Source organism: Scyliorhinus canicula, chromosome 7 (genome assembly GCF_902713615.1).
Source record: "Scyliorhinus canicula chromosome 7, sScyCan1.1, whole genome shotgun sequence".
Classification (NCBI taxonomy): Eukaryota; Metazoa; Chordata; class Chondrichthyes; order Carcharhiniformes; family Scyliorhinidae; genus Scyliorhinus; species Scyliorhinus canicula.
In genome coordinates this window covers 148011130-148035891 of record NC_052152.1, presented here as the reverse complement: position 1 = coordinate 148035891, position 24762 = coordinate 148011130, and the positions used below count along the sequence as shown (strand labels likewise).

The 24762-nt window shown below is 46.6% G+C and overlaps 1 protein-coding gene across 4 annotated transcripts in view; it reads left to right on the top strand.

Moving 5' to 3' along the window:
- znfx1 (zinc finger, NFX1-type containing 1) overlaps positions 1–24096 on the top strand; it is a 76008-nt gene extending 51912 nt beyond the window's left edge. For 3 of the 4 annotated variants that reach the window (XM_038803094.1, XM_038803092.1, XM_038803093.1), the window contains exons 8-14: positions 3206–3438; positions 5004–5143; positions 7669–7823; positions 9608–9753; positions 13740–13850; positions 18249–18344; positions 19061–21493. In XM_038803094.1, coding sequence (XP_038659022.1) covers positions 3206–3438; positions 5004–5143; positions 7669–7823; positions 9608–9753; positions 13740–13850; positions 18249–18344; positions 19061–21493 — 3314 coding nt within the window. Of the gene's footprint in view, positions 1–3205; positions 3439–5003; positions 5144–7668; positions 7824–9607; positions 9754–13739; positions 13851–18248; positions 18345–19060 lie in introns of all 4 variants that reach the window. The other variant, XM_038803091.1, reaches the window with a different exon arrangement.
- Positions 24097–24762: the final 666 nt, after the last annotated feature.

Below are 24762 nucleotides of genomic sequence, written 5' to 3'. Positions count from 1 at the left end.
TTCCATCTTGAGCAGGAATCACCAAATGTGCGACCACTCACTCCAGGCTGCCACTGGAACTGCCGATCTACTTTTTCAGCTATAGTCCCTCAGAGACACTGGGAGTCCTCTTTGCCCAATTTTGACAAACTTGCTTTATGTTCATTCTTGACATCAAGATTCAAGCTTATTACATGGGCTTGGGAGTAATATATTAGCTAGGTTAAGGATTGGTCAATGGACATAAAATGGAGATTAGGAATAAGATGCTCATTTTATGAGTTGGCAGGCTGTTAATAATGGAAGGCTGCAAAGCTTGGTGCTTGGATCTCAGCTATTTGCAGTCTATATCAATGACTTAGCTGAGCTGTTATAGGACAGAACGGCTGACGAAGGACAGTTTGAGTGAATGGGCAAGAATGTGACCGATTGAGTAAGATGTGCAATTATCCATTTTGCAGGAAAATAGAAGAGTGAAATATATTTTCAGAAGTGAGTGACCAGTAAATGTTGGCGTGAAGAGGGATTTAGATGTCCTTATATATGAATCTTGTCCGCTGCCCCGATGTTATCTTTGACCACAAGATGAGTTTCTGATCATATATGTGCACAACTACCAAGATTGCCTATTTCCACTTTAATAACATTACCTGACTCTGTTCTTGCCTCAACATATTACTGATGAAACCTTTAACTATGCCTTTGTTACCTCTAGACTGGACTATTCTGCACTCAAGGCTACCTTCCTCATTATTGTCTGCAAACTTGAGGTTATTCCAAATTTTACTGCCAATGTCCTAACTCGCACCAAGTATCACTCTCCCATCATCCCTGTACTCGCTGACCTACATTGGTAACTTGTCAAGCAACATCTCGGGCGGGATTCTCCGAAATGGAGGCAGATGGCGTGAAACAGGCGTGGGCACTACCAATTCTGGCACCCACAGGGGGCCAGCACGGTGCTGGAGCGGTTCACGCGGCTGCAGCCTCCCTTCCCGGTGCCAACTGGGCGCCGCGCCAACCCGATGATGCACAGTGGCTCCGCGCCAACCTGTGCATGCGCAGGGGACTTCCTCAACGTGCCGGCCCCAACGCAACATGGCACAGGGGTTCAGGGGGCGACCGCGAAACAAAATAGGGCCAGGGCTGGCAAGGCAGCTGATCGGTGGGCCTCGATCGTGGACCAGATCCCATTGGAGGCCCCCTCGGTGAAGGAGCCCCCCCCCCCCCCCCCCCCCCCCCCACAGGCCGGCCCCAGAATTCCCGCCGGCTGCGAGCAGGTGTGGACGGCGCCGGTGGGACTCTGCCGTTTCTGCACGGCCGCTCGGTCCATCAAGGCCGGAGAATCGGTGGCCCGCCAAACGGTCCTATTTTGTAAATGGCGCCGATTCTCCGCTCCTCAGAGAATCGGGTGCCGGCCGGGCGCAGAGAATCCCGCCCCTTAATTTTAAAATTCTCACCTTTGTTTTCAAATCTCCCAATGGTCCCTTTCATTATGGTCTCCTCTAGCCTTACAATATGCTAAGATTTCTGTGCTCCAGAAATTCTGGCTTCTTGAACATCCCCGATTTTTCATCACTCCAGCATTGGCAGCCATGCTTTCAGCTGCCTCGGGCCTAAGCTCTAGAATTCCCTCCCTAAACCTTTCTGCCTTTCTTTCTTTCTTGAAACCACCTGCTCGAAAATCTCCTCATTGAATCTCAGAATGGCTACAGCATAGATGGAGGCCACTCAGCCTGTCATGTCCATGCTGACTTTCTGCACGGGCAACTCAACCTACTCCAAATCCTCCACCTATTTCCCGTAGCCATGCAAATATTTCTCTTCAGGCAGTCACCTTTTGAAAGTCACAACTGAATCTGCCTCCAGCACACATCCTGGCAGTGCCCTCCAGATCCTAATGACTCACCACCTAAAAAAAGGATTTCCTCACACTGCCGTAGGTTCATTTATCAGTGTCCTCTGGAGATTGACCCTTTGCCAATGGAATTATCCTCTATCATGACCCTTTATGATTTTGTATAGCTCTATCAAATCTCCTCTCAACCTTTCATTCTCCAAGGACAACAACCTTGACTTCTCCAATCTACCCGAAAGTGAAGTGCACCATCCATCTTTTCTGCACCAACTCTAGTGCCTTCACATCCTTGCTTATGCTTGATAACACTTGTAAAGGTAGTTAAAGGTGCTAAATGCAAGTTTTCCTTTTGTGTTTTAATCATAGAAAGTTAATAAGCAGGTATGTTGAAGAACCCAGAAAACAAATGTAACTCTATTGCAAGGGGGTTGTGTTTAAATTAACAAGGTCTTGCTGCAATTAATGGGCATTAGTGAGGCTCTACCTGGAGCTGTTTACAGTTTTGACCTCCTTACCAAAGAAAGGATGTATTTACCTTAGAGGCCTGCAATAAAGATTGTCATAAGATAAGGGAATGAGTAGAATGGGCCTATGGTCTGTGGAGTTTAGAAGAATGCAAGGTGTTCTCCTTGAATCATAAAAAAATCCTAGACGGCTTCACAAGGTAGATGGTGAGAGATTCTTCCCCTGGCTGGAGAGATTGGACACCATGGCCACATTTTCAGGTCAGGAGTTTACTCAATTCCTTCACTCAGAGTCTTTGGAATTCTCTACCCTGGATAGGGGATAAACTAGATAATGCTGGAAAACCAGCAAGAGGCTGGTTTAGCACACTGGGCTAAATCGCTGGCTTTTAAAGCAGACCCAGGCAGGCCAGCAGCAGGGTTCAATTCCCGTACCAGCCTCCCTGAACAGGTGCCGGAATGTGGCGACTAGGGGCTTTTCACAGTAGCTTCATTGAAGCCTACTTGTGTGGCATTAAGCGATTTTCATTTCATTTCATTTCAAAACCTCAGCCGGTCTGGCAGCATCTGTGGAGAGACAAACAGAGTCAACGTTTCGAGTCGCATGATTCTTCCTCAGATGAAGATTCTTCTGTGAAGAAGAATCATCAGATTCAAAATGTTAACTCTATTTCTCTCTGCACAGATGCTGCCAGACCTGCTGAGATTTTCCAGCATTTTCTTTTAATTTGAGATTTCCAGCATCCATAGTACTTTGCTTTTATCCCAGGGCTATGGGGATCAGTGGGGAAGTGGAGTTGAGATAAATGATCAGTATAATCATATTGAATGACGGAGTAGACTCAAAGGATCATATGACCATCTCCAGTTCTTTGTTCACCTCTTTTTATTTATTTTTTTAAAGATGAACAGCAGGAGGAGGTTGAGGATGAAGATGTAGAGGATGAGTTCATTCAAATCTCCGAGGAAGCTGAGCTCATCCAGAGAGAGAGAATGATTGACGACGATGAGCCAAAAATGAGGGCCAAGAAGAAACAAGATGCCGATCTCAATGAACTGGCAAACACATTGTTAGCAATCAACCTTAACAAGCAAGCACCTCAGGGAGCACAACTGCAGGAGGAGGGGGGCTGGCAGGTATATTTGGAGGTTCTGAAACTACTGACATCATTAGTTAGACTCTTCTCACTAAAGTTATCAAAAAATAGGATCGGATGTTATGCTCCCGTGCCAGTGCCTTTGAAGGCAGAGCATGTTAATCTAGCGAGTGGCTTTCCCACTGCCCATCCTTGTCCCAATGCACAAGTGGCTTTAGTGGCCTCAAGCAAGCCATCCTCCAGTGGACTAACTGAGGCCCTTAAGTGGAGAATTAATTCCCACTTAATTTTTAAATTTAAATTTTTTTTTAGAGTACCCAATTCATTTTTTCCAATTAAGGGGCAATTTAGCGTGGCCAACCCACCTACCCTGCGCATCTTTGGGTTGTGGGGGCGAAACCCACGCAATCGCGGGGAGGATGTGCAAACTCCACATGGAAAATGACCCAGGGCGGGGATCGAACCTGGAACCTTGGCGCCGTGAGGCAGCTGTACTAACCACTGCGCCACCGTGCTGCTCATTAATTCATACTTCATAACCTTAATCCCCTGCTGCCTGTATTTAACTAGTGCCAAGTGGCCAATCTGGCAGGTTTCTCTGCTTGTGTTGGTGGCTAGTTGTGCATAGGTTCCTTTTTTACTGGCTCCTGGGTCCATCAGAGTGCCCGCCAAAGTGTAACACATTTAGATTGCCCCATCCCCTTCACAAACCCACCAACACTTGCAAAGTTCCAATCCACTGTAGCTTGACTCATCACCCAAGTGCAGTACTGGCAGTGGCCACTGTTCCCACTGGCACTATACATTGAGAACTGTTAGGCCTTTGATTAATCAGACTTCTTGTCCTTCCACCTCCAACATATTAACTGCTGTAAAATGACTGCGTGGAAGCTGTCCTACCCCATGGGTCGGCTCTTCCCCAAATTTTCAGCTGGGAAAATTTGTATAATTCAAATTTTGTATAATTCAACCCATGGAATTTTGAACCCTGATGTTGTCAACAATCGCTGTTGACACATCAGTTAAATTCTCCTGAGTATACCGTGGCAGTGGGCAACCTTACCCGTTACCAGTGCAAGTTGAAAAATAATGGGCATGCTTGTTTGTGATTTTGTATGAAAGGCCGGATAAACATAGAACATAGAGTGCAGAGGGAGGCCATTCGGCCCATCGAGTCTGCACCGACCCACTTAAGCCCTCACTTCAACCTTATCCCCGTAACCCAACAACCCCATCTAACCTTTTTGGACACTAAGGGCAATTTAGTGTGGCCAATCCACTGAACCTGCACGTCTTTGGACTGTGGGAGGAAACTGGAGCACCCAGAGGAAACGCACGCAGACACAGGGAGAACGTGCAGACTCCTCACAGACAGTGACCCAGCGGAGAATCAAACCTGAGACCCTGGCGCTGTGAAGTCACAGTGCTATCCACTTGTGCTACCGTGCTATCCAATGTCACCAGCCTATGGATCACATATGTAGTTATTTTAAAAATTGATGAAGTATCTCCACTCCAATGCCAAATGTTGCTTATATTTCCAAGTACCTTTTTCGTATGATCATTCGGTGCCATGTTTAACACAATGTTCCTGTTTTTAAACAGGTGCAACGCGGCGAAAGGAAGAAAATGAAACAGAAAGCACAGGCAGAACTGCGGAAGAGTGGCGCGATGACTGCGGCAGAGGAGAGGGGGATCTTCAATATTTGGCTGCTTTCTCTCAAAGATAGATGGCGCCTGTACAGGTCAGAGCCACATACATCTCTTTGATTTCCCTCAATATTTCCTGTTTCAGTCGCCCTCCTTATTGTTGCTGAACTCCAGTGTCCTTGACACCTTGATTTTTCTATGAAGTCTGCTATTTCTTGGAGCCACCCAGACAGGGAGGAAGTTTTGTGGTGTAGTGGGTAGCCTCCCTCTCTCTCTCTGAGCCAGAAACTCTAGGTTTGAGTTACACCCCAGGACTCGATTGCCAAGGAAGCTGCGTTCATAACACAGCTAAACAGGTTGAGAGTCAACCTGCAAAATCCTTCCAACACGCCAATGGCTGGCAGTAAGAATGGGAGAGACTCCTGATCAACCATGCTTGATGCAGACTAGCATCCCTCAAGCTATAAACCTCTAGTGACAGACTGCCGACGTCTTCCAGGAATAACTAGCTATGGAAACCTATGGAAATTTGCCTTCATGACCCACCAGGTGCAGGAAGAGAATTGAGTTGGAATCCAGACAAGTAACTCCAGGGTGGCACAGTGGTTCGCACTGCTGCCTCGCAGCGCCAGGGGCCAAAGTTCAATTCCGGCCTTGGGTGACTGTGGGTTTCCAACGGGTGCTCCGGTTTCCTCCCACAGTCCGAAGATGTGAAGGTCAGGTGGATTGGCCTTGTTAAATTGTCCCTTGGTGTCCAAAGATGTGCAGGTTAGGCATGCTTACTGGGATGTGGTGGGGGATTACTTCCAGGTGGGGTGCTCTTTCAGAGGGTCGGTGCAGACTTGATGGGCAGAATGGCCTCCTTCAACACTGTAGGGATTCAATGGTTTTTATGGATACACCCCATTGGGGCTCTGTATGCTTTCATTTTTTAAAAAACACTTTAAACAGCTTCCGGTGGCAGCTATGAGTTGAGCAGTCATGCACTAGGTGGCTCCTGCCTGGGCATTTATTTTTTTTGGCCCTTTTTACCCATTTAACAGGTGCATTTTAGGAAGAAATTGGTCCAGTGCGACAGAATTAGATCCCCTCTGTTCAGTGATGTCTATGGGGTGTAATAATAGAAATAAGTCGGGCAAGGAATCTTTGTTCGATTCAGAAGTTGCTGGAGCCTCAGCAGGGGATGAAATGGCGGAGGTATCTGTGGCATCGTTGTCCCTCAGTGGGCGACCGAGAAATCGGTGGAATTCTGGGTGGGGGTATTTAATAAATAGCAACAAGTGGTTGCTGAAGGTTTGATGCATGCGATTGAGGGGGCCCTGTCACCTATTGGTGCGGCTTTGGACAGGTTGGATCAGCGGTTGTGGGCCGCCTTCTCCTGGGCGACAGATAATGCACAGTGTGTGACACTCGGACACGTGCAGCACAGGGGGTCTGTGGCTGGTGTGTGGACCATGGTGGGCGGTATGGTTTTTGGCATTTGCTACGGGGTGGGTGCGGCCGGTCTGCTGGTGGGTGGGGTTCAATTCCTCTCTGGCGGGGCTATGGGTGTGTGGGATGGGCATTGGTGCCAGAGGCATGGTGGTGAGCCACCCTGGATGGGCTGGGGGGCGTTGCCCATCATCTCCCAGCGTTGCCTACAGGTGGAGGCATGGAGCGGGGGGGGGGGGGGGGGGGGGGGGGGGGGGGGGGGCAGGGGGGGGGGAGTGGAGTGGGAGGGATGCTATGGGTGTGGGGTGTGAGAGATGGGGGGTGATTCCAGGGGCACGGGGCTGGTTACTCACCCTGGCCGCCCTGAAGAGGTCATGCAGCTTCTTGCCACACTGCTGACTGGTCCTGGTGGTAGGGCCCATGGCATCCATGGCCTCCGCCACCTTCGCCCAGCCCCATTTGAAGTCCCCGGGTGGCAGCCGCCTTTCCACCCCAGGGGAACAAGGTGTCCTGTCTCTAATCCACAGTATTCAGCAGAGTCTCGAGCTCTGCATTGGGGAAATGGGGTGCTGCTCTTCAGGGCTGCCACTTTGTTGGATGGAATGAGTGTGTTTGGGGAGTGGAGTGCTTTGATGTGGCTACAGCTTGTCAGGCTCTTGAGTGCTGTTCCCAATGCCGGCGAATCAGGCGCTGTCATGCATTGGAATTGCACCAGTTCCCATGACGCCAGTCCTAGCCATTAACGGTTTCTGAATTGCTCCGGGACTGGCACCGTTTCGTCAACATAGAATCTAGCGATTCAGTCTCAGTGTCAGCACTTAGTCTCTCAAATGGATAATCCGCCCCTATATGTTCCAATCAAGTCACTTGTTCTTACTTACGTGGATACAAGACTTAACCTGTCCAATATTTCCTCTTAAGACAACTCGCCCATTCCTGGTATTATTTTAGTAAACCTTCTCTGAACTCCTTTGAACACATTTCCTTAAATATGTACATAGCATTCCAGATGTGGTCTCCTTAATGTCCTGTACAAGTGAAGCATAACCTCCAAACTTTTGGAATCAATTCCCCTCACTATAAACAGAAGCATCCAATCAGCTTTCCTAATTACTTGGTGTACCTGCATACTAACCTTTTGTGAATTAGGATTAATTATATGCTATATTAATTTCTTTCAAAATTCTAGGATGTGGTTGTCCATGTATCAAACAGATGTACGGCGACGGATAATTCAACATGAGCAGCTCTACCAAACAGCAGCTGACAGGCTGGCGGAGCTGAGGCTGCAAGAGGACCTCTGGGTTCTGAAGGAAGCTAAAGTTGTTGGGATGACAACCACAGGTTGATGTTTTTAAATCTGCTATCTGTGCTGATTCAATGCAGATTTTGTGACAAATGGCCAGGAATTGGCTTTACCAGCCTGCATGCGGTGTGGGGTGAGGGAAGAGATTCCCTTTGTGACTTGCAAGTAACAAAAATGTGAACTCCTCCTTTCTAAACATGTTTGGGTACATATTTTGCACAAAAAGACTTTCCTGGTGCACCTAACAAGGAGGCCAAGGGTTTTGAAATGGTAGAGAATGAGAAACAATCCATCAGTGAAATCTACTCCTCTCTCAGTGTCCAACGTGGATTTCACTGTGCTCTCTCATGTCGGTATCACTACTGCCTGCACCTTCCTCATCTGCAACCCTGTCAGATTTTCTTCATGCCCATCTCAGTTACTATTATTTCCTATACCCACCATGTGGTAGTGTTTATAATGGTCATCAGGAACCCCAGAGCATGGGCAGGCCCTTGCAGTGGCCTTCTCTCCTTTCCATATGGGCTCCACTTATCTTTCTTACTCTTAAGCCCCTTAAGGCCTACAAGGATGCAGATTCTCTGACATTCGAGACACTTCTGCTTCCCACCTGTCTCCTTTGGATTTTGTGACCAGACATTGGTGGACTTCCTCTTGGTGGTGGCAATTTTGTCAGGAGTACATCGTGACTATCAATTAACCTTAACCTCCCAGCAGAGAGAAATGAGTCAGGGTTGAGGTCAGGTGGGTGGAATTTTACCCGGAAGAGGAGAATCCAGTCTGTCAGGTCAGATATATTCCACACAATGTTTGCTGCTAAAGTATTTAGCAAACCTTTTAACTTCCTCTCAGTATTCAAATAACTCTATATTTGGCACTTGATAATTGAAATTGCCACAGCTTGAGTGTATGGATTGCAAAATCAAAGTCATTACTAAACTTCTCCGACAGTCTATATGCACACATTGCACGGCAAATCCCGCTGAAAGTCAATTGTACATTGACTTTTACATTAGTGTGGTTGCAGCTCAAATTCCCCCAAACTATCTTGAATTCCTTGTCCATTGCAAGGCTTAAGTACATTTACCCCAATCATTGCAAAGAAAAATGAGCCAGAAAGCACAAAAATTATCAAAAAAATCAGAATCTGCTGGAAGTACTCAGCAGGTCTGGCAGCGTCTGTGGAGCGAGACGCTAGAGTGGATTTTCCGTTTGGGGCTTGGAACCCAACATTGAGATCAAACGCGGGCCCTGACGCCATTCTGGAATAGTTGTCTCAATACACTTTCTTTTGCAATTTCACGCTTGTGATATCACAAGGTGGTGGTTTAAAAGCAATCCGGATCGCTCCCCCAGACCGCAGGATTGCCGCCAGGAGGCTGCCTGCTTACTCCAGCCGTGTTTCTGTGTCACTGCAAGGGATTCACCTGCCCACTGAAAATTTCACCCTTCGCAGTTGGATAGCCAACCGAACCTGACCCAACCTCCTGGAAAATAATCCAGAATCTGCTGGGGAGCTGAGAGGCTAACCTGTGGTGAGAAAAACCGGGCACACCCTCCAACATTCCCTCCTCAATCCTGCTACAAAACTCCTGTCCAAAGTTTCAGGTTGATGATCTCTCGTCAGAACTGGGATGCTGATGAAAGGTCACAGACTTGAAACGTTAACCCTTTTTTTCAGATGTCATCAGATCTGTTGAGTGTTTCCAGCATTTTCTGTTTTTATTTCGGCCTTTTGACGTCTGTACTATTTTGCTTTTGTCTGAAAATCAGGAATGTTATTTGGCTTCATGACTGAAACTTGAATTATCCATTCGAACAGGTGCAGCTAAATACCGGAAGGTACTCCAGGAGCTGCAACCCTGCCTTGTGGTGGTCGAAGAAGCAGCTGAGGTTCTGGAAGCTCATTTAATAACAACACTTAGCAGTGCTTGCCAACACCTTATTCTGATTGGGGACCATCAGCAGGTCAGTATAAAATGCTCCTTTTTCTTGTTTAAGTGACAGCTCATTTGACCTAGCCAGGCAAAATCCTCAATGATTTCTTTGATCATCTTGCTTTCTTTTTCAAGCCAGTTTGCGGGATGGGACGGGGTTACATGGTGGGATGTGAAGCTTTTGGGGCAATACGCATCGCCAAAGCCGCCCTATGTACCACCATATAATTGTAGTTGCACCTGTCTGGGACAGACCTGTACCTGCAGATCAGGGGCGGGATTCTCCGGCCCCCGCCGGGCTGGAGAATCGCCGGGGGGGTGGCGTGAATCCCGCCCCGACGCCGGCTGGCAGATTCTCCGGCGCCAGTTTTTCATGGGGGCGGGAATCGCGTTGTGCCGGTCAGAGGCCGTTGGCAGTGCCCCCCCCCCCCCCCCCCCCCCCCCACAAGCAATTCTCCACCCTGCGATGGGCCGAGCGGCCGCCCGTTTTCGGCCGGTCCTGCCGGCGTATATTACACCAGGTCCATACCGGCGGGACATGGCTCTGCGGGCGGCCTGCAGAGTCCTCAAGGGGCACGGGGGCATCTGGCACTGGTGGGGGCCCATGGTGGCCTGGCCTGCGATCAGGGCCCACCGATCTGCGGGTGGGCCTGTGTCGTGGGGGCACTCTTTCCCTCCGCGCCGGCCAGTGTAATGGTCCGCCATGGCCGGCGCAGAGAAGAACCCCCTGGGATGACGCCAGTACACGCTGGCGCTCCCCCGCATGCGCCAACTCGCGCTGGCAAGCAGAGGGCCTTCGGCGCCGGTTGGCGTGACGCCAACCCCGCCGGTGCCAGCCTAGCCCCTGAAGGTGCAGAGGATTCCGCACCTTCCAGGCATCCTGACGCCGGAGTGGTTCACGCCACTCCTCGGCACCAGTACGGCCCACCCCGCCAGATTGCAGAGAATCCCGCCCCAGATGCCTTGCGGCTATCAAATTGGTCAAAAACTGATCACATTTATCTAATGAGCATAGACTAATGCAGATATCAATTGTAAGTTGTGGCCGGAATCTGAACTCATGACGTTGGTTAAAATTTCAACTTTCCACTGTTGGAAATGCATGTCTAGCTTAGCGTGTTCCACTTTTGTATTCAGTATTAAGAGCCTTACATGGTCGACAGTTATAATAGTTTATTTTACATGATTAAATTTACTTTAGACTTACCAATGTATCGGGAACATAAACTGGAATGACTACCACAATGCAAAAGCTGGCACTGTGATGTTGCATAGTTTGCGTAAATGATCCTCCTCGTTCTTCAGGTATTACGCTCAAAGAGGGCATCAGTGACCAACCGATGGAATGGTGCATAATAACATAAGAACTAGGAGCAGGAGTAGGCCATCTGGCCCCTCGAGCCTGCTCCGCCATCAATGAGATCATAGCTGATCTTTTGTGGACTCAGCTCCACTTTCTGGCCCGAACACCATGGGCAGAATTCTCCGCAAGGCCGGACGCCGTAGTGAAACCCGGAGAGGTTCTCGACGGCATCGGAAGCCTCTCCCGGCCCCCTATTCTCCCCTCCCCGGGGGGATAGGAGGGCTGTACTGGGAAACTCGGCCGCCGGGCCTTGTCCCTGGCTTCAAGGCCCGGCGCGCCAAGAATGACGCGGCGGCGGCACCTAATGATGTCAGCCGTGCATGCGCGGGTTGGACAGCTCAAACCCGCGCATGTGCGGTTGCCGTCTTACCCCTCAGCCGCCCCGCAAGACGTGGTGGCTTGATCTTGCGGGGCAGCGGAGGGGAAGAGTGCATCCCCTTGAGATGCCGGCCCGACGATCGGTGGACACCGATCGCGGGCCCGTCCCCCCCGAGCATGGTCGTGGTGCTCGATCCCCGATCTGCTCCCCACAGGCCCCACACTTACCTGGCTCGCCATGTTCACGCCGGCAGCGACCTGGTGTGGTTGCCGCCGTCGTGAACAGGTCGGGAACGGCAGGCCGCTCGGCCCATGCGGGCCGGAGAATCGCGGGCCGCCGGGAAAAACGGCGGCCCGCGTTTCTCCGAGCGGCGTGTTGCAAAACCGGACACGCCATTTTGGGGGGGTGGGAGAATAGCGGGAGGTGCGGGAGCGGACACCCATCGTGGTTGCGGAGAATCGCGCCCCATAACCCTTAATCCCTTTATTCTTCAAAAAACTGTCTATCTTTATCTTAAAAACATTTAATAAAGGAGCCTCAATTGCTTAACTGGGCAAGGAATTCCATAGATTCACAACCCTTTGGGTGAAGAAGTTCCTCCTAAACTCAGTTCTATATCTACTTCCCCTTATTCTGAGGCTATGTCCCCTAGTTCTGCTTTCACCCGCCAATGGAAACAACCTGCCCGCATCTATCCTATCTCTTCATAATTTTATATGTTTCTATAAGGTCCCCCCGCATCCTTCTAAATTCCAATGAGTACAGTCCCAGTCTACTCAACCTCTCCTCGTAATCCAACCCCCTCAACTCTGGGATTAACCTAGTGAATCTCCTCTGCACACCCTCCAGTGCCGGTACGTCCTTTCTCAGGCAAGGAGACCAAAACTGAACACAATACTCCTGGTGTGGTCTCACTAACACCTTATACAATTGCAGCATAACCTCCCTAGTCTTAAACTCCATCCCTCTAGCAATGAAGGACAAAACTCCATTTGCCTTCTTAATCACCTGTTGCACCTGTGAACCAACTTTGACCAGAAAATGTTCCCACTTTTACCACCTGCCATCAGCCATATTGGCAGGATTTAGAGGCTGATAATCAACATTTTTGGCCACATCATCAGTGCAGCTTCCTAAAGTTGGACTTGAACCCGCAGCTTGCGGTTCAGAGATCGAGAGGCACTATCACTGTGCCATAAGACCTCCCACACATATGGTATCTTCCTATATTTAGCTTCACCTGTTGCAATAGAAAGTTCAGGTCAATACTTTTCAGTCATGAAGCCACATTACTCACATTTTGTGTATGTTTTTTTTTTTCATTTTGTCTTGTGAACAACTAGTACAAAAATGACCTTCCTTCTGCATTCCACTCCTTGAGCTGTGTAGTCATATCCAAAGAGCCAATGACAAATTCAGGCAAGCGAACGCAACTGAGAAATTTTACTATTCTTGAACTCGTATTCTTGCTTTAAAATGTCTCTGTATAATTTGCTCCAGTCACACCCCCACAGTGAGTTTTTTGTCAGCACCCCAAAGCACAGATAAAAAAACAATGTGTTGTGGTGCTCATGGATACTAATGATGATTTCAGTCCCTGTCCAAGGGTTCTGCAGTTAAATGGATGAGGGCCAACAGGAACATTGTTTTGATGTCCATCATTTTTTTCTCACCTCAAGATTTTAAACATGTTCTGTTTCTCAAATGTTGCCTAAATATCAGCAATATTTTTTTTAATGTATTTCAAAATATTTTAATGTATTTTTTAATAATTCATCAACTTTAAACAGAAACCTAAAATTGCTGCTCCCCAAAGCTTGTCCACTCATTCAGTAACTGCCTCGAATGGCAGTGAAGATATTTTTAATATTCATTTATGGGATGTGGGCAGCACTGGCTAGGCTAATATTTATTACCCATCCCTCACACTCCCATCCCTTAACAACTGCTACATTTCAACAAAAGCATAATTTTATCAAAAATATGCAAGATCAGGCTCTGCATCCAAAAGAATAATGAACCGATTTCAATAATTTCGGGCTTCACAAAGGATTTCCCGAAAATCAGTATTGCACTACTGCACAGGGTTATAACTCCCTCTTCAAATTTGGCAAGCTGCAGACTGTGTGCTTTTGCCAGTGATCACCCAATGGCTACTATTGAATGTCATCTCAACCTACTAGTTGTTCTTTGAAGATACAAACCAATTCTTCTTTGAATACTTCCAGCAGATTTGATGGGTGTGTCAGTCTGATTATCGATAATGGGCCAATTATGTGAATTGCTTTCTATGCCCCTTATGTCCAGTTATTAACAGGTAATGCTTTTTCGACAGCTTCGACCCAGTGCTACAGTGTATGATCTGGCCAGAAACTTCTATCTGGAAGTCTCTTTATTTGAACGGCTTGTAAAGGTCAATGTCCCATACGTCCGACTAGATTATCAGGTAAGAAGAGACAAAATGCATCAAAAGTATTTAGATAGCTGAGCTTCAGTATTGCTGGGCCACTGCTATTGTTTAAGCTAAAATGGTTAAAAGCGTGACATGATCTAACTGTGCCATAGAAATGAAAGGTCACCATTAGGTTTTTAGGGAGCATGAAATTCCACAACCTCTGTTGCTATTTTCTCCAGAACTGCTTATTTATAATATAGCTGATAGAAACACGAAAATAATAAACTGCTTCCGTACAGGAGCTTGAAAATCCCTCCTGCTGTTACATTAATACTAAGTGACTGTTAACGTGAAGGAATTTATGATTAGTAAAACCTCTCAATGCACAAATTCTTTCCTTCTGTCACCAGGTATAAATTCAGTACGAAAGATAGCCGAGGTGCAGCTTCTTGTTGAATGGTCATTAAAGCTGCCTTGTCAGGAATTTGAAGTTTTTAATTTCCCACAATTTCCGCATCTATAATATACCTTCTACCCTAATGCTGCAGCAACAGAGTCAGCTGACAAAGCTCAAGAACATAACCGAGAACACCACCAACATGGAAGGTGTGATATGCTCTAGTGACAGTGTGGACCCAGCATATGTTGAGGCACTAGCAGACCTGTTGTTGGTTGCTGCTCTGATTTAGCTCATTAAAATTAATGACTTAGAAGGGATATTGTTATGATGGTGTGCTTTAGGCAGCATGGTGGCACAGTGGGTTAGCCCTGCTGCCTCATGGCGCCGAGGTCCCAGGTTCGATCCCGGCTCTGGGTCACTGTTCGTGTGGAGTTTGCACATTCTCCCCGTGCTTGTGTAGGTTTCGCCCCCACAACCCAAAGATGTGTACGTTAGGTGGATTGGCCACGCTAAATTGCCCCTTAATTGGATAAAATGAAATGGGTACTCTAAATTTATAAAAACAAGAGAAAAAAAAAATGATGGTGTGCTTGTCCATATGTAAAGTATGCTAATTTACATATATAATTGTGGTTGCGATCTACTGGCTGTGTTACGCCTGGAAGGCCATACGGGCCGGTAGATGCTGGAAGATCCCTTTCTGGCTCACCACGCCTCTCGAGGTCTCATGCGATCTCGTGAAATGTGGGATTTGAATCCCACCCGTTGTGGGCAGGATCACTATTTTGCAAATGTTGGCGGCACAGTGGTTAGCACTGTCACAGCGCCAGGGACCTGGGTTCAATTCTGACCTTGGGTGACTGTGTGGAGTTTGCACTTTATCTCCCCATGTCTGTGGCGTTTTCTCCGGGTGCTCCGGTTTCTCCCACAGTCCATACATGTGCAGCTTAGGTGGATTGGCCATGCTAAATTGTCCCTTAATGTCCAAAGGTTAGGTGGGGTTACGGGGATCTGGCATCAGAGTAGGCTGAGGTAGAGGGGTGCAGTCTCGATGGACTCCTTCAGTACTGTAGGGACTCTATGAAATCTGCACATTAGAGTGAGACAGCTATTCTTGCTCTCCCTATCTACCCGAGGCATTGGGATTGGATGAAATGAAATGAAAATGAAAATCGCTTATTGTCACGAGTAGGCTTCAATGAAGTTACTGTGAAAAGCATTCCGGCGCCTGTCCGGGGAGGTTGGTACGGGAATTAAACCATGCTGCTGGCCTGCTTGGTCTGCTTTAAAAGCCTGCGCAATAGCTCAGTGAGCTAAACCAGCCCCTTTGCCTTGGAGACCTCGGATGAGCGCCATTCAGTGCTGGTCTCCACAAACGCCGACCAGACAGAACGGCTCTCGTGGGGTCTCCCAGGGGTTCAGAGGCCCTCAGGTGCTTGCCCAATGGGCAGGGTGGCACCCTGGCACTAGTACCACCCAGGCCCCTTGGCACTGCTAGCCTGGCAGCGTCACCTGGTTGCCAACCTGGTACTGTAAAGGTGCCCATGTTGCACTTCCAGCTTGCGGGGCACTGCCAATGTGCCAGGTTGGCATTTTTTCCTGCACCAGGGATCAAGCCCAGGGGTGCCCTGTGCATGTGTGGTGGGGTGCGAGGGTGCCCAAGGACCTTCTTATGGATGAGTTGTGGCTTTGGGGGGTTCGGGGGTTAAGTTGGGGCTTTGAGGGGTTTGGGGATTGAGGGATCAGGACATCGTTTATAGATCTCCTCCTGCACTAAAGAGTTACAGCAAGCGGTGCTCCTCAGTGCAGGAAATGGGACTAAGTGTTCCCCGCTGAAGCACCAAATTGAACTAGAGTCCCGATAGATAGCGTGCCATTTCTCGACGCTGCAAACGCCAGGAAATACCTGGCTGGGGCAGCACGGTGGCACAGTGGATTAGCCCTGTTGCCTCACGGCGCCGAGGTCCCTGGTTCAATCCCGGCTCTGGGTCACTGTCTGTGTGGAGTTTGCACATTCTCCCCATGTTTGATTGGGTTTCGCCCCCACAACCCAAAAGATATGCAGAGTAGGTGAATTGGCCGCGCTAAATTGCCCCTCAATTGAAAAAAAAATGAATTGGGTACTCTAAATTTATTTTTAAAAAAAGGAAATATCTGGCTAAACGCGCTTTGGACTCTGTTCCGATTCGGTTATATTGTGCCCTATGTAAATAGTTATGTCATATGCAATATCACATGCCATCTTAGTGTTCACATTGAGCAGCACATGTGGAAGTTTCCAATGTGCCTGCCTTCAGCCTGGTTTGTATTAATCTGGAAAGAGATAATACAACATGGTGGCAGCGATAGTGAGCCAACAAAATTGTAAACTCCAACTGAAGTCATGTGACTGGATCATCATTTTCACATCAGAGAGCGACTGTTAGAGTATTGTAACCAAGTATTGTAACCTGGTTTTGGATAAGCCATAAAAGACAAACAAAATAGCAGTCTCAGTTACAGGGTTCAGTGCAATGTCGTGTTCAGTCCTTCATGCCATTACCACATTTGGCTGCCATTGACCTAGCCCAAAATCAGGGTCCCTTCACCTGCAAGCTAAAAGCCTGCACAGCAGCAACATAGCTCAGGGCATGACTCCTTTTCAGCTTTGTAGCCAATCCAGCTCACCACAGCTCTTGAAGCAACAGTTGCTCCTCAGGGGAATAAGTAACTGAGGACTAAGGCAATGGCAGCAAGATTTGCAGAAATTGATAGACTGAAAAACATTCAATGTCCTAGGAGATTTCAGACTATTTAAACAGAGGATTGAACAATGCTTCCAAGACCATTGGAAACTGAGGTCTGTGCTAGATTAATGATTCTGGCCTGTCTGAGGATGACCAGACAAATCCAGCCAAGCTATGGACAAAATTGAAGAGCCAGTTTAAGATTAAAGTGAATTTCAGGGTAAACCGCTGGACTATCAGGACTACACTATTAGGACTGTTGTGACCCGAAGGAGAGAGGGTTTGTAGAAGTGTGCCTCACTGATGATCATGGTACCCATGAAATTCGAAGGTGAAAGCTGTTGTGGGTTAGGACTCCTGACCCACCTGGGATGAATAAAGAACAGCATATTGTGGAACCATGTAGTTACATAGTGCCATATTTGTGTGCACAGGAAGAAGTCTTACAACACCAGGTTAAAGTCCAACATGTTTGTTTCAAACACTAGCTTTCGGAGCACTGTTCCTTCCTCAGGTCACCTGAGGAAGGAGCAGTGCTCCGAAAGCTAGTGTTTGAAACAAACATGTTGGACTTTAATCCGGTGTTGTAAGACTTCTTACTGTGCTCACCCCAGTCCAAAGCCGGCATCCCCACATCATATTTGTGTGGGCAGAGGTGGAAACGCTTGTGGCTGAGCAAGACACATCGTTGTTGTATAGACTGTTTGAAAGTGAAATTTACCATTTTTATTTGAAGTAGCATTTGCCTGCAAATTCATGTGTAATTTGTGTTGTTTCTGATTCATGTCAAAGGAAAAGTGGCAGAATATGGAGTCTTCGTTGGTAATCTCTTCATTTGGGGATCAATCAGTAAATGTGGTTATTTTAGTTCATAGTTTCTCCTCGGGGATGGATCATTGCACTACCAGCTTCCACTAATCGTACCTATAGCAGCCCTGCACCCAATCTTTCCGCCCTTCCAAACTGCCTCCTAACACCAGGTCATCTCACCCATGAGACCCACTTCTTGCTCCTTTGTTGCCTTCCTTTTGATCCCCTAACTACTCACCTTTCTCACCTGACCATTATAGTAGTCACATTTTTACATCACAATGATCTAGCCCAGGGCACAAGGGAGCGATCGGCCTCAAGTCAAGTTCATAAATGCAAGATGCTCAGAATGCTTAAGGGAGTAACAGATTCCATTAAATCTAAGAAGATATCCATGACCGATATTGATTCATAACATTTCCCCATGAGTTTAATACCTATGGAGTCTGAGCCTGACTGTCTGGAGGAGGTTAACAATCGGGATAATTCTGCCATTAATTTTATGTATTCCAGCATCGCATGAGGCCTGAAATAGCTGCACTTTTGTGTCCTCACATCTATGAACAGCTGGAGAATCACCCATCTGTACTGAATTATGAAAATATCAAGGTTTGAACTGCATTTCTACATTTGTGATTGGACCCCTTTTTGAGGGGAATACAAGTACAAAATGAATAGCATTTACTGTGGATTTACTCTGATCATTGCAGTAATTTGGTGATGTCACTTAAATATTTGTGGTTATGAACGCTTTAGTTAACACTAGCTGTGAACTGCCTTCCTAACAGCACAGTGGGTGTACCTACACACATGGACTGCAACGGTTCAAGAAGGCGGCTTACCAGTACCTTCTCAAAGACAATTAGAGAAGGGTAATAAATGCTGGCCTAGCCAACAAGGTCCACAACTCACGAATGAACTAAAAAAAAGTGTCTTTAACATAATAAAATGTCCCAAGGTATTCTTTATGATGTAGTGTATAGAATGGCATTGCCAGTGCAGTTTAATTTCACGGTTGAAAATGCTCATTGCATATGTTGTAGCCGGAACCGTTTTGAAATTAAAGATTTCAAGCCTCTGGCAAAAGGAATGCCAGGCATCGCTGTTAGTTTAATTTAAAATAAGATCTTCTCAAAGAAGGTTTCCATATTCTCTCAGTAAAATGGATACTTCCAGTCTGTCCACCCCCCCCCCCCCCCCCCCTCCGTTGTCTGTAACAATTTATCATGTGTTCTGCACAAACAATTTTAGTTAGTTGAATTTGTTGCATTGTCTTTTTTCTGTATTAACTCTCTCAATTTTCCTTCCCATCATTTTTTTCACAGGGAGTTTCTTCAAACCTGTTCTTTATAGAACACAGTTACCCTGAAGAAGAAATCCAGGATGGCAAGAGTCATCGGAATCTGCATGAAGCCGCCTTTGTTGTAGCACTGTGTTACTATCTCATCTGTCAGGATTACTTGCCCTCTCAGATTACCATTCTCACCACCTATACAGGCCAGCTCTTCACGTTACGCAAGATGATGCCGTCCAAGAAGTTTGCTGGTGTGAAGGTGCATGTGGTTGACAAATACCAGGGAGAGGAGAACGATATTATTCTGCTGTCACTTGTGAGGAGCAATAAGAAAGGCAATGTGGGATTCTTGCAAATAGCAAACAGGGTGTGTGTGGCACTCTCTCGAGCCAAGAAAGGTCTTTACTGCATAGGAAACATGAGTATTCTAGCTAACGTTCCTCTTTGGAGCAAGATCATGCATACCTTGCGTGAAAATGCCAATATCGGTCCCTCACTGTTGTTGACCTGTCAGAATCACCCTAAAACTATGACCCTGGTGTCCAAAGCAGAAGATTTCAACAAAGTGCCCGAGGGAGGCTGCAGCCTGCCATGTGAGTACAGGTTAGACTGTGGCCACGTTTGTACCAGAGCATGTCATCCATACGATATGGAGCACAAGGAATTTAATTGTTTGAAACCATGCCAGAAGGTACTTTGTAATGATGGGCATAGGTGTGCCAAGTCCTGCTATGAAAGATGTGGCAAATGCCAAGTCAAGGTGGATAAAGTCATTCCTCAGTGTGGGCACTTGCAAAAGGTGCCTTGCTCGAAGAACCCAGAAGATTTTATTTGTAAGGAACCATGCTCAAAGATCCTGTACTGTGGCCATAAATGTGCTGCAGCTTGTGGAGAAGATTGTGAAATGTGCACCATAAAAGTCTCAATAGCCCTCAAATGCGGTCACATCCAGGAAGTAGACTGTTATATAAAAGAGGCTGCCAAGATTGGAAGATGCGTTCCTTGCAAAGAAAAATGCAAAATGCACCTCGACTGTGGCCACAGTTGCCCTGGATCTTGCCATCGTTGCTTCGAAGGCCGCTTTCATGAGAGTTGCAAACAGCCTTGCAGGAGGTTGTTAATCTGTTCACACGAGTGCTTGGAACCCTGCACGAACCAGTGCCCTCCATGCCAGCGGCGCTGCGAAAACTTGTGCAAGCACAGTAAATGTGGAAGGAAGTGCGGGGAGTTGTGCACTCCTTGTGTGGAGCCTTGTGAATGGGCCTGCCGGCACCATAAGTGTCATAAGCTCTGCTCAGAGCCATGCGATAGGCCTCCTTGTAATGAGCCATGCAGGAAACTCCTGAAATGCCAACACCCTTGTGTCGGCCTCTGTGGCGAGCCTTGCCCTAAAATGTGTCGTCAATGCCACAATGCTGAACTCACTGATATCTTCTTCGGGAATGAAGACGAACCCGATGCCAGATTTGTTCAACTGGAGGACTGCTGCCATATTTTTGAAGTGACTGGTTTTGACCAGTACATGAATGAGAGGCAGGAAAGCAATGGCGCAGTCATAAAGCTTAAAGATTGCCCAAAGTGTCGAATGCCCATCAGGAAGAACTTTCGCTATGGGGCCATAATAAAAAACAGTCTCTGTGAAATTGAAAAAGTGAAGAAGATTGTCCAAGGAGATGCAGAGAAAAATAACCAACTTAGGAAACAGTTAGAGTCTGAACTGAAGAAGAGCTCCATTATAGCTGAACAGTTTCCAGACCAGGATAAAAACTTGTCTTCTGCGCTTCAGTCATGTCCCCTGTCATTACAGGGTCTTACTGTTATTGAAAATAAAATTGCATTTCTCTCCAGGCTTGCTGAACTTAAACGTCATGAGGCAAGATTAAATTTGCACATGAAAGCCAAGTTCAATACTATGTTGCTTGAGTGTTTGAGGTGGATAGATAAATCTCGAGGGAGATTCACAGGGCAGGAGCTTACTGATCTGCAAAGTGAAATTCAGAGGCTATCATTTCTTTCTGACCTTTATGGCCGGTGCAGCATGGCATCTGGTAGAAAGCTAAATTCTTCAACGGAACATGATATTGCATGTGTGCAGAAGATCCTTGAGTGCACAAAAGCGTTCACTGAAAATGACGAAAGGCTGGTTAAAGAGAAAATGAAAACATTGAAGTTGGCTCTACCTGAAACTGGTCTTGATATATCTGAGACGGAAAAAGTAATGATAGTGAAGGCAATGGGCCTTCGCCAAGGTCACTGGTTTAAATGCCCAAATGGACATGTGTATGTTATCACAGAATGTGGAGGTGCAATGGAAAGAGCAAAATGTCCAGATTGTAGTGCAGCAATTGGTGGTATGAACCATGCTTTAGAGAGTAGCAACCAAGTGGCTTCAGAAATGGATGGAGCTCAATATTCTGCCTGGTCAGATGTTGCAAACAATATGTTAAATTTTGAAGAACTTTGAGGATTTTTATAAAGTTAATGGGCTGACGATGCTCATTGACACCTATGCATTGAATCATTGGTGAGGAGAAATCTTGTACTGTTTACATTAACATTTTGGTAGCTTTAGCTGAATACTGAAGATCATGTTGCAACATTTGGACATCAGGCTTAATTTCTGAGGGGCTGCATCCTTCATTTTATCCTTCATTCATGCAAGAAGAAATGAGTACAGCTGAATTGTAGCACGGTACCTTTCAGTTTTAAGTTCATATATAATGCATCTTAAAACAATTTTATAGAGTAGTGGATGATCATTCATGTATTAAGAATGTTTTTAACCCTAATTCCGATCGGCACGTCTGCGGCCAATCCTGCATTTGCAAACCAAATTAGGGAATGGTTGGACCTCCATTAATTGTTGGGCATCCATACAATTCTTCATCAACGTTTACTTGCCGAGAAAGCGGGCCTTTTGTTTTCCTTTGCAAGGTTATCCTTGGTAGTTTCCTGCAAAAGAGCCAGAAGCATCTTCGGTTGAGTTAAGAGAAACCTAGTTTTGATTTTACTTCTTACCACCCCTTGCAACAAATTAATGCCACTATCTCTCTAATGGTCTTCCCATTGGTGGTAAGAATTCAGCTATCAATTAAAGCCATGGAAACGCTGCAGCCATTCAGATATTCTCCCACCATACTTTCAGTGAGTCAGCAAGAACCCCTGGACTAATTGGGGCTTGTGCTGGGATAGGGAGGGGACATGGGAGATGACCTCATCAAGAATAGCCTTGTCCCTGTCTCTCAGTCAGACCCACCACTTTGGTTGGCTGAGGTAAACCTGGCCCGACGAGGAGGAGAGGAAGTGGATCCAGCAGTGAAGTAACTGGTGAAGGAAGGCTGTGGTCATGGCCTGGCCTCTCAAAGGCAAAAGCCAAGTAATTTTCATCCTTAAATTTTAAAGTGGATTTCTTACAGGCAAGCTTCACCCAGACATTCTGACCTCTTCAACAGATAGATATTACAGCTACAACATTGATTTGCATGAGTAGCTACCCTGGGATATCAGGGATTGTCTCCTGGCCATAATGAGTGTGCTATTTTTAACAGCGGAGGTTCCTGGAAGGTGAGGATGTGATGGCCTGGAGCCCAGATTGGTGAGGCCGCGATTTTTTTCATCAAGCAGTGCTTCTGGCAGAGGATCTTTGTTATGAATTTACTGATGTAATGTGGCATTAAAATAAATTGGGTAGAGCTGGAGTATCCAAACTTTGTGGTGTTATGGGATATTTAGGTTAATATTCTCACAGGCTACATAGAGGCCCCAAATTTTGACATGCCGTTCGGGCACACTCTTGGTTTAAATTGCTGGGAGTGTGACTGTAGGCCCAGGAAATAACCTGGGATGTTAATAAATCAGTCCCAGGGTTTGAGCTTCTTTGCACCTTTCCTGGGGGAGAACATCCAACTGTCCCGAGCATGGCCTCATGTTAAACTGCAAGGGACAGGAAGAGGGAATGATCAGGTGCGGCATTTCCTCTACCCTAGCCTTGGTGATCAGATGGACGCAAATGCTGGGAGGAAGTAGACACACCAGCTTCACCAGGAGTATCGGTGTGTCTCACCTGGCCCTGCAAAATAAGACTCTCATTCCAGGATCGTTATTGGTACATTTACAGATCCATTATTAAATATTTTATGTTGCATTATAAGCAGTTGACAAGCAATGTTTTTTGTTCCCACACACTGCATGTCCGAAGTAGGCCCTTGTGGAATTGGTCTTTGTCTGTACCATGTAAATCAAGGAACCTTATTCTGACCCAAGGCCTCTCTGTCCGAGGTTCCCAAGAGATGCATCATGGCACTTGACTGAAGAGAATTAGCCCACTATTCTCTGGCTAACAAAGTTTTAATTAATAGTCTTGCTAAATTGAGAATACCTTGAGCAGCAAATACTTACGGGGTCTTGAAGTTATTACTTCAGATCCATCCACAAGATAAGGCAATTATTACAAGAACAGCCCTATCCAAATCTTCAGACAGGACAACCAGTGACTCAGGACAGTGAGTACAAATTGAACTGATGTTTGAACTTTTGTTGTCTAGATCTCCAGGTTTATTAGCATCACAGTTTGGTCTCAGCCAGAGAATATGTTTCCCTTTAAAAGAGTGGCTGTCATTATCAGGCCAAGTACTCCACTTGGACAGCAGCTGGGTTGTAATGATAAATGGTGCAGTTTAGATATTAGAAAGGCAAAAGTATAGGAAAACAGTTATCTTCTGTCAATGTTCATGTTTCCCAGAGTAAGGGGGGGGGGGGGGGGGGGGGTTGGTTTCCTGCACCTATTATATTGTGGTTTTGTAAATGATTTACAATTATTTTGTGGTTTTAATAGATTCAGTTATTGAAATTTGGCAGTTTTAGTTTTGCCACGGATGATTTTGTTAGAAATCCAAAATCTGTGTGTTTTGGTACATTAATCCATGAATTACTGAGTGCTGTCTGTTTCATACATTGAGTGCATTTTAATAGATTATATGTTCTTTAAAAATATAAAAGAAAATGTAATCAATTAATAGTTAAAATGTATTTAATAAAACTCTCTAAATAAACTAACAAAATGCTGAATGAGCGGTGATTTCTGTAAAAGTTGAATGTTTGAGCCCCATTCCTGAGGCAAAAGGTTAAGACATTTACACGGGTAATGTGTTCAAGGGGCCTACTGTCAATGAAAACACATCTGGCAGGCACGCCTACCATGCCTCTCCAAATAATCTGCAAGGTAATGGGGCAAGTGGTGCCCTTAGCAGCTGTTTATTATCTCTTTCTTGTCAATTACATTGCCAAGGTTTGTTAATGTCATGTCAATTACATTATTATGGTTGATGGGTATTAGTTATCTTTGAGCACATATAAATGGGGGGTAGCTGGGACACTAGGTGTAATGGGAGGAGAGTTGTGAGACTGAACAAGTCAGCAAACTCTCTCAATAAAGAAAAACTCTCTGACTTGGTTTTAGTTTCACCAATCAACTTAGTTCCTATTAACATCTCTGTCTCTGTGGTGCCGGTTGAGGGCTGTTGAAAGAGGCCCCCGCGGCAATTCACCGTGGACAACTGGCCGAGTTCCCGTCGGCATGTTTCACATGTGGTTCCACCGGGTGGGAGCTCGGAGTGGCCGTCCTGGTAGGGGGCGGGGGGATCCGTCACCGGGGGTGGGATGCCTCCATGATGGCCAGGCCCACGATCGGGGGCCACCGATCGGCGGACGCGCATGATCTGGGGGGAGCCTACT